The sequence below is a fragment of the Alosa sapidissima genome, chromosome 15 (assembly GCF_018492685.1).
Source record: "Alosa sapidissima isolate fAloSap1 chromosome 15, fAloSap1.pri, whole genome shotgun sequence".
NCBI lineage: Eukaryota > Metazoa > Chordata > Actinopteri > Clupeiformes > Clupeidae > Alosa > Alosa sapidissima.
Window position 1 is genome coordinate 33782812 of NC_055971.1, and position 10000 is coordinate 33792811.

The 10000-nt window shown below is 44.7% G+C and overlaps 1 protein-coding gene across 8 annotated transcripts in view; it reads right to left on the reverse strand.

Moving 5' to 3' along the window:
* LOC121683331 (arf-GAP with Rho-GAP domain, ANK repeat and PH domain-containing protein 1-like) overlaps positions 1–10000 on the reverse strand; it is a 100180-nt gene that overhangs the window by 15136 nt on the left and 75044 nt on the right. For 7 of the 8 annotated variants that reach the window (XM_042062936.1, XM_042062939.1, XM_042062938.1 and 4 more), the window contains 3 exons: positions 9759–9971; positions 5955–6060; positions 4386–4533 (listed from right to left, as the gene is read on the reverse strand). In XM_042062936.1, coding sequence (XP_041918870.1) covers positions 4386–4533; positions 5955–6060; positions 9759–9971 — 467 coding nt within the window. Of the gene's footprint in view, positions 1–4256; positions 4329–4365; positions 4534–5954; positions 6061–9758; positions 9972–10000 lie in introns of those variants that run through there. The other variant, XM_042062940.1, reaches the window with a different exon arrangement.

Below are 10000 nucleotides of genomic sequence, written 5' to 3' on the forward strand. Positions count from 1 at the left end.
AAATGTCCACCCAAACATGGGTCTGCTACAACAACTCTGCTCAGCAGTCAGACAACTAGAGGAGGCCAACCAGGAGCTGCGGCAGCAACTGAGTACAGTGAAAGAGGAGTTGCTGAGGAGAGAGCAGCACAGCCAGGCGCTGGAGGTTCAACTACTGGACATGCGGAGCAGGATGCTGACAGAGAAACAGAACATCCTATCTGACAGCAGGCCTACCACCAAGATGATCAGAGATGCACCAGATCAAACAAGCACTCAAAATCATCACGTGGCTCGGAAAAACAACTCGGCCAACTTGTCTGTAGTCCCAGCAGATTCTCCCATACGACATCAAAACATCCCACAAACTAACCAAGGCTCCATTCCATCAACCAGATCCACCCATGGTCAACAAGAGACCAGGCTTGGAAATCAGCGAAAAGACAACATCTTCATTTTGTGTGACTCAAATGGAAATCACCTGGACCAAAGACGTCTTTTTTCCACGACGAAATGTAAAAAAACTATGGTGTCCTACCACAAATGCAGTAAGGGACATACTGCTAAAAGGCACTCTACACAACCACATCCCATCATACTACATCCCATCATCCCACCAACTACATCCCACATAATCATCCACACAGGGACAAATGACCTCAAGTCAAGGGAGATTGATGTAGCCGACGCATTAATTAACATCATCAAGATGACATCAGAAATGTGCCCAAATGCCAAAGTAATCCTCTCATCTCTGCTGCCTAGGCGCGACATACCAAAAAGGATCACAGACAAAATCAACGACAAAGTCATGTCCTCCTGTGTTCAAATACCAAATGTACAGATTGCACATCACAAAGACATTGACATCAAACATCTTTATGACAATGTACACATACACTAGGAGGGCATGAAGCTCTTTGCTAGAACCATCAAAGACACTACATTGAATAGGCAAAGACCCCTAAATCTGGAGGAAAGTAAGGTCATCAGAGATGGACAAAGTTCAGAGCGGACGCATAGGTCTACCTAAGCAGCTGCTTTATCAAAAGGAGGTACTGATCTCACACAGATAAAAACAATGCTACAACTAATATGTGACAATCTTCCACTAGTGGTTGTAGGGGGGGTTATGTGACTAGTCTGTGTGTGTGTGTGTATGTGTGGGGTTAGAAGGGGTAAGGATGAATATGTGGGTGGGGCTATACTGTATGTTATAGATATATGTGTAACAGTTCCAAGCATCTATCTGTCGGTCTACTTGTCCCTGTCCTGTATGTCTGTTTGTTTGTCCATATGTGTTGTTTTTGTTTTTTTCCTTTGTCTATTAGTAACATATTACATAAATAGTTCTAGCCTCAGCTATTAAATTGATGTACTTGAGTAGTAAAACATTACCTTGGAAATCCAGAGTTCTCGCGAGAGCACAATTTGAATTGTGCCCGCAAGATACTCTGGCCACGAGCAATGATCCAAATTTCTTCTATCTCTCGAGCGAGAGGGACCAATCAAATCGGTGTAGGTGGGACAAAGGCGAGCTACACTGATGACTGACACTGATGAATTGTTGTGATTGGTCATAGCGTTATCCAACTGCGTGCAGTGAGAGTTTCAAATGCATGCTTGGTGCCGCCCCTCGAATTGGGCCATTTTCATTACTCGTGGCCAGACCCTTCATCTGAAAGATTCCAGGCTCTGGTTTACCAGGCTACAAAACATTACTATTTCTGGCAAACTAATATACATCATACAAAAAACAAATGACATCACTTAAAATCACTAGCTATAACATACAAGGGTTGTACTCGTCTGCTTTTGGTGACAAGAGTACACACCCTGACTTTGTAAATCTTGTATATAGCTCAGATATGATCATAGTGCTGAAACATGGAGTAGAGAAGGACATGTATGCCAATCTATTCCCATATATAGGGAGCTCTGAGATTCTGGGGGAATTATTGTATTGTACAAAGAATACCTTGCAAATCATATCTACCCTGTAAAAAAAGGGAAGTCACATATATGGATTAAGTTAAAAAAAGGAGCTCACTTCCTCAGATCTTGACATTTATGTATGTGCCATTTATATACCCCCTAAAGAGTCGCCTTATTATTCTGAAGAAATATTCCAAATTTTACAATCAGAAATCATACAATTCCAATCAGAAGGATCGGTCTTGCTTATGGGGGACATGAATGCAAGAACTGGCAGAGAATTAGATTATATTAACTCAAATGGCTATACATATATTACTGACACACAAATGAATAACATTACTCATCTTGAAAAACCACGCCAGAGCAATGACAGTATTGTAAACAAAAATGGCAGACAGATACTCCAACTATGTAAAAGCCTAGGTCTCTTCATAGCTAATGGTAGAACAAGGGGTGACTCTCTGGGTAGGTTCACCTACTGCTCCCATCTCGGCAACAGCGTTGTAGACTATGCTATTACTGATGTTGATCAAAGTTTAATCAATTACTTTATGGTGATGCCCCAAATCCCACTTTCAGATCATAGCCATATTACACTAAGTCTAAAAAAGAACAACTCTGAACCATTGCTAAAACCAGAAAACAAATTATATTCCCTTCCAACTCAATTTCGGTGGGAAAAAGACAGTGTACACCTTTATGAGGCTGAACTTAATAGTACCCAAACAGAAAATTTGATATACACATTTTTGTTCACAAAATTTCAAGAAGACCGAGAAGGCATAAATCAAGCAACAAAACGGTTAACAGAAATATTTACATCAGTGGCCAGTAAAACACTGAAAATGAAAAAACTCCGATGCGTTTCGGCAAACAAGCCTTCATCAGGGAGTTTGGTTTGACTCCCTGATGAAGGCTTGTTTGCCGAAACGCGTCGGAGTTTTTTCCATTTTCAGTGTTTTGCTGTCAGAGAGAGAGGGAGAGAGAGAGAGGGACAGAGAGAGAGGGACAGAGCGAGAGGGAGGGACAGAGCGAGAGGGAGAGAGAGAGAGAGAGAGAGAGAGAGGGAGAGGGAGGGAGAGAGAGAGAGGAGAGAGAGAGAGAGAGAGAGGGGGAGAGGGAGGGAGAGAGAGAGAGGGACAGAGAGAGGAGAGAGAGGGGGACAGAGAGAGAGAGGGAGAAATGGTTCAAAACAGAATAACTTGCTCAGAGTGCCCATAGTGCACCTTTGTGTTGTTTTGACTGAGCTTCTGTGTGTGTGTGTGTCTGTGTGTGTGTGTGTGTGTGTGTGTGTGTGTGTATGTCTGTGTGTGTATGTCTGTGTGTGTGAGTGTGAGAGTGTGAGTGTGTGAGTGTGTGTGTGTGTGTGTGTGTGTGTGTGTGTGTGTGTGTGTGTGTGTGCTAGCTAGGCTAGCGTGCAGTAGCCTGAAAGTTGTCGGTTCAATTCCCGGCTTCCACCGTTGTGCCCTTGAGCAAGGCACTTAACCCCAAGTTGCTCCGGGGACAATGTGATCCCTTGTAATATAGCTGACATATGTAAGTCACTTTGGTCAAGAAGTGTCTGCTAAATGTAATGCAATGTAATGTAATGTAATGTAATGTAATGTATGTGTGTGTGTGCATGAGTGCCCGCATGTGTGAGTGTGTACGTGCCTGTGTGTGTGTGTGTGTGTGTGTGTGTGTGTGTGTGTGCATGAGTGCCCGCATGTGTGAGTGTACGTGCCTGTGTGTGTTTGTCTTCTTCTCTGAGCCCTCATTATAGCTCACAGACCTGTCATCTTCATGTTTCTATGACAACTGCTTGTTTTGTAATCAGTCTTCCCCAGGAATGTATGGCATTCCTTATATAACACTCTCTCTCTCACACACACACACACACACGCGCGCACGCACACACGCGCACGCACACACGCACGCACGCACACACACACACACACACACACACACACACACACACACACACACACACACACACACACACTCACATCCTTTCTCTTTAACCCTTCTCTTCTTTCTATAATCACAGAAACACACACACACTTATATATATATATATATATATATTGGGGCAGCCGTGGCCTACTGGTTAGGCTTCGGACTTGTCGGTTCAAACCCCGACCAGTAAGACCGGCTGAAGTGCCCTTGAGCAAGGCACCTAACCCCTCACTGCTCACCGAGCGCCGCTGTTGATGCAGGCAGCTCACTAATTCACAGATTGGGATAAATGCAGAGACCAAATTTCCCCTCACGGGATCAAAAGAATATATATACTTATCCTTCTTGAATTTCCCCTGGGGATCAATAAAGTATCTATCTATCTATCTATCTATCTAGATATCTACTTATATTCATGCACCCACACACGCTAAAAACGGAGATGTAATGCTGGATGAGGTCTTCTATGACACACACTCACACACACTCACACACTCATGCATCAACAGACACACACACACACACACACTCACGCTAAAGATGGAGATGTAATGCTGGATGAGGTCTTCTATGACGCGTCCAGCGTTGTAGTCCTTGCCGTCTGTCTGGAAGAGGGTGGGTCCAAACACAATGGCCAGGTTATGCAGATTCATCTGGTTCTTGTCCGCAAAACACTGGACACTACACACACACACAGAGACAGACAGACAGACACACACACACAGAGACAGACAGACAGACAGACAGACACACACACACACACACACACACACAAATAATAAGCTTTATTTGTATAGCACCTTTCATATACAGAATGCAGCTCAAAGTGCTTTACATTTGGAACATTTAACTCAATAATAGAGAAGAAAATATCAATAATAATAATAATAATAATAATAATAATAATAATAATAATAATAATAATAACTAGGAAGCAATTCCAGAGGAATTACAATAGTGGATGGAAAGCTGCTGGCTTAATGTTGGTGGGGAGATTCCTGAAAAAAAAATAGCTATAATTAAACTTAACGTCTTCTCTAGACGTAGCCTAGCAGCTATGAGTATGTTGCTAATCGATGACAGGTAACGCCAGCTGGCTTGCTTGATTAACTAGCCGAGTCATTTTAAACAGACTTCACACACTCCATTCGCATAAAAAACACAAATTAATTGTAACTTACATTGGGTGTGGTAGAAAAATGTCCGTTTCGTCTTAGTTTGTTGGACGAAGCAGACACCAAGAACGTAAGCTTTGTTGAAGAGAATTGAGATATGCTTGAAAGCAGTGTGGTCGAAGGCGATTAATTATAGGATGTGTAGTTTAGGGATTGTATGCTTAGAAGCTGACATTGCAGGTGGACCCGCACCTGATTACTTTACGACCCTTCTAAATGAGCCCCCTTTGTGATGTCATAAAAAAATACGTTTTTTAACATTTTTAATCCCCTATAAACTTTTCAAAAAATCTGAAATGATAACTCTCTTGCTCAACTCCAGACCTACACAACGGTTATTTCAACATGTCTGTATGTTAAGTGGTTAGAGCTGTATTAATTGAAAAGGTAAAAACAAAAGGTTATACGAAGAAGAAGCCAGGAGATTTCAAGATAGTGGATTCCATCTACTATAATAACAATAATACATTTTGAGGCTAACTGTACAGTATATAGGTTCTGCTAACAAATGCTTAGGTCCCGTTGTGGACTCTAAGCAGTTAGCCTTAGTATGTTCTAAGTGTGTTGTGATTATATGAATTTATATACAGACGCTTAAGGAACACAACGACTGGTGTGTGTGTGTGTGTGTGTGTGTGTGTGTGTGTGTGTGTGTGTGTGTGTGTGTGTGTGTGTGTGTGTGTGTGTTACCAGTATAAGTGATTGACAAGAGCACGTAGTGTGTGTGTGTGTGTGTGTGTGTGTGTGTGTGTGTGTGTGTGTGTGTGTTTCCAGTATAAGTGATTGACAAGAGCACGTAGTGTGTGTGTGTGTGTGTGTGTGTGTGTGTTACCAGTATAAGTGATTGACAAGGGCACGTAGTGTGTGTGTGTGTGTGTGTGTGTGTGTGTGTGTGTGTGTGTGTGTGTGTGTGTGTGTGTGTGTTACCAGTATAAGTGATTGACAAGAGCACATAGTGTGGCTTTGTTAACTCTGGGGAGGCCGCTGAAGAGCTGCTGGTACTTAGAGATCTTACTGACATCATCACAGAGAGCTGGGGGGGGGGGGCACAGAGAGAGGGAGAGAGGGAGAGAGGGAGGGAGAGAGAGAGAGAGAGAGAGAGAGAGGGAAATCATTACTACACACATTAGAAACATCACCACAGAGCATCATTACTACACACAACATTAGAAACATCACCACAGAGCATCATTACTACACACATTAGAAACATCACGACAAAGCATCATTACTACACACAACATTAGAAACATCACGACAAAGCATCATTACTACACACAACATTAGAAACATCACGACAAAGCATCATTACTACACACATTAGAAACATCACGACAAAGCATCATTACTACACACAACATTAGAAACTTCGGTAACACTTGACTTGACGGGTGAGTTCATAACACATTCATAGCAGCTGTCATAAACTGCACATAAAGCATTCATGACTGTTTCATGAGACATGATTCAACATTCATACCAAACCTTTCATGAATGTGGAAGACAGAACGACGAGAACTTGTCAAAATAAAAGTCCAAAGTCGCAAAGCAGCATTGCCATTTTTGGTCCAAACCTCTTACCTGATCAAGTCACATCTGAGTCAATGGGCCACTCCAGTGCCAAAAAGACAGAACATGGTCAAGCAAATAATTTTTGCTTCATAAAAATGTATTTGGTTTATGATGTAACCTTTGTAGATAATTTTTCATCTTTTGCTACTGGGAATGTCCAACCGTTCCAGGTTACACAAATACGGGTCAGCTGAATGTACTGTAGGCTAGTTTACATCCCAGTGTTAAACTCAGTGATTACGAATACTTCACAACTTGTATAGTAAAGTGACATTCGATGTAGACTTCATAAGATATTCATGAAATATTTACAAAGGCTGGAGAGATTAAATTAATGGTATACAGGTTGCACAAATACAATGTTGGACTTTTATTTTGACTAAATTTATTTTGTCGTTCTGTCTTCCACATTCATGAAAGGTTTGGTATGAATGTTGAGTCATGTCTCATGAAAGTCATGAATGCTTTATGTGCAGTTTATGACAGTTGCTATGAATGTGTTATGAACTCACCCGTCAAGTCAAGTGTTACCGAAACTTCACCACAGAGGATCATTACTACACACAACATGCACAGGAACCAGGAAGTGAAAAACAAGTTAACAGAAGCGACTACAACAGCCCAATCGTCTATGTGTGGCCTTTCTCCTCTCGCCCCTGTGTGTGTGTGTGTGTGTGTGTGTGTGTGTGTGTGTGTGTGTGTATGAGAGGAAGCACAAGAGCGTCACGGAGCAGAAGTGTTTTCAGTCGGTGATTGGTCGAAGCTGGCAAGGTGAAAAGTTCCCTCCCACGTCTGTCAACGTTTGGTTTCAAACAAGTTTGTAGCGCTACCATAAAAGAAAGAAAAAAAACCCCGACCAGTAGGCGCGGCTGAAGTGCCCTTGAGCAAGGCACCTGACCCCTCACTGCTCCCCTTGAGCAAGGCACCTGACCCCTCACTGCTCCCCTTGAGCAAGGCACCTGACCCCTCACTGCTCCCCTTGAGCAAGGCACCTGACCCCTCACTGCTCCCCTATATGCCCACATCCACGGCTGAAGTGCCCTTGAGCAAGGCACCTGACCCCTCACTGCTCCCCTATATGCCCACATCCACGGCTGAAGTGCCCTTGAGCAAGGCACCTGACCCCTCACTGCTCCCCTTGAGCAAGGCACCTCTCACCCCTCACTGCTCCCCTTGAGCAAGGCACCTGACCCCTCACTGCTCCCCGAGCGCCAGTAGGAACGGCTGAAGTGCCCTTGAGCAAGGCACCTGACCCCTCACTGCTCCCCTTGAGCAAGGCACCTGACCCCTCACTGCTCCCCTTGAGCAAGGCACCTGACCCCTCACTGCTCCCCGAGCGCCAGTAGGCACAGCTGAAGTGCCCTTGAGCAAGGCACCTCTCACCCCTCACTGCTCCCCGAGCGCCAGTAGGCACAGCTGAAGTGCCCTTGAGCAAGGCACCTCTCACCCCTCACTGCTCCCCGAGCGCCGCTGTTGTTGCAGGCAGCTCACTGCACCGGGATTAGTGTGTGCTTCACCTCACTGTGTATTCACTGTGTCCTGAGTGTGTTTCACTAATTCACGGATTGGGATAAATGCAGAGACCAAATTTCCCTCACGGGATCAAAAGAGTATATATACTTATACAAAGTATATATACAGAGTATATATACTTATACAATGTGGGCGGTGGTAGCGTAGTGGTTAAGGAGCTGGGCTAGCATGCAGTGGTAGTGTAGTGGTTAAGGAGCTGGGCTAGCATGCAGTGGTAGTGTAGTGGTTAAGGAGCTGGGCTAGCATGCAGTGGTAGTGTAGTAGTTAAGGAGCTGGGCTAGCATGCAGTAGTAGTGTAGTGTAGTGGTTAAGGAGCTGGGCTAGCATGCAGTAGCCTGTAGGGTGGTGGTAGTGTAGTGGTTAAGGAGCTGGGCTAGCATGCAGTAGGTGGTGGTAGTGTAGTGATTAAGGAGCTGGGCTAGCATGCAGTAGGTGGTAGTGTAGTGGTTAAGGAGCTGGGCTAGCATACAGTAGGTGGTAGCATAGTGGTTAAGGAGCTGGGTTAGCATGCAGTAGTAGTGTAGTAGTTAAGGAGCTGGGCTAGCATGCAGTAGATGGTGGTAGTGTAGTGGTTAAGGAGCTGGGCTAGTGTGCAGTGTAGGGTGGTGGTAGTGTAGTGGTTAAGGAGCTGGGCTAGCGTGCAGTAGCCTGAAAGTTATCGGTTCAATTCCCGGCTTCCACCGTTGTGCCCTTGAGCAAGGCACTTAACCCCAAGTTGCTCTGGGGACAATGTAATCCCTTGTAATATAGCTGACATATGTAAGTCACTTTGGTCAAAAAGTGTCTGCTAAATGTAATGTAATGTAAACAAACATTACCTCATTATCAGGGTCAATAGATGAAAATATACTCTATGTTCATTTTATGTTATTTATTCATATTATTTTCTTCAGGGAGCAAAGCAAAGGGATAGGCTATTAATCTGACAATTTTCTCTTCAACCTCAAACAGTTGACATGAACTGAGGAATTATTTTCAAAATCTCCTCACTAACCTCACTTTAAATCACTGAATCTGCGTTGCATAGTCAACTAACTTCTGGCACCTATGAGCAGGTATTTCTGCCCAGAATAATCAAACTACATTCCACAGTCACAGTTCCTGCTCTGCTTCATTTTTAATGTCACAAGTTTTCAAAGGGGCCGAGGTCAGGAGACAGGAACTGTGGAATGTATGTGTGTGTGTGCGTGTGCATGTGTGAAGAAACGCTTGTGTGTGTGTGTGTGTGTGTGTGTGTGTGTGTGTGTGTGTGTGTGTGTGCGCGCGTGTGTGCGTGTGCATGTCTGAAGAAGCGCTTGTGTGTGTGTGTGTGTGTGTGTGTGTGTGTGTGCATGTGTTGAAGAAGCGCCTGTGTGTGTGTGTGTGTGTGTGTGTGTGTGTGTACCTGTGGTGTTGAGCCAGTGCTGGGAGGTGTGTGTGTGTGTGTGTGTGTACCTGTGGTGTTGAGCCAGTGCTGGGAGGTGTGTGTGTGTGTGTGTACCTGTGGTGTTGAGCCAGTGCTGGGAGGTGTGTGTGTGTGTGTGTGTACCTGTGGTGTTGAGCCAGTGCTGGGAGGTGTGTGTGTGTGTGTGTGTACCTGTGGTGTTGAGCCAGTGCTGGGAGGTGTGTGTGTGTGTGTGTGTGTACCTGTGGTGTTGAGCCAGTGCTGGGAGGTGTGTGTGGTGAACAGTCCATCGTTGAGGTCTCTGAAGAAGCGCTTGAGCACGTTGGCCACGTCGTCCAGCTGCTGCTCGCCCTCCTTGAGCCACACACTCCTGGCGTCCTGCCGGAACGCCTCCAGCAGAGACGCCACGCGGCTGTTCACCCCGCTCTTACGGTAGATCCCCTCAGAGGTCAGGCCTACTCACACACACACACACACACATACA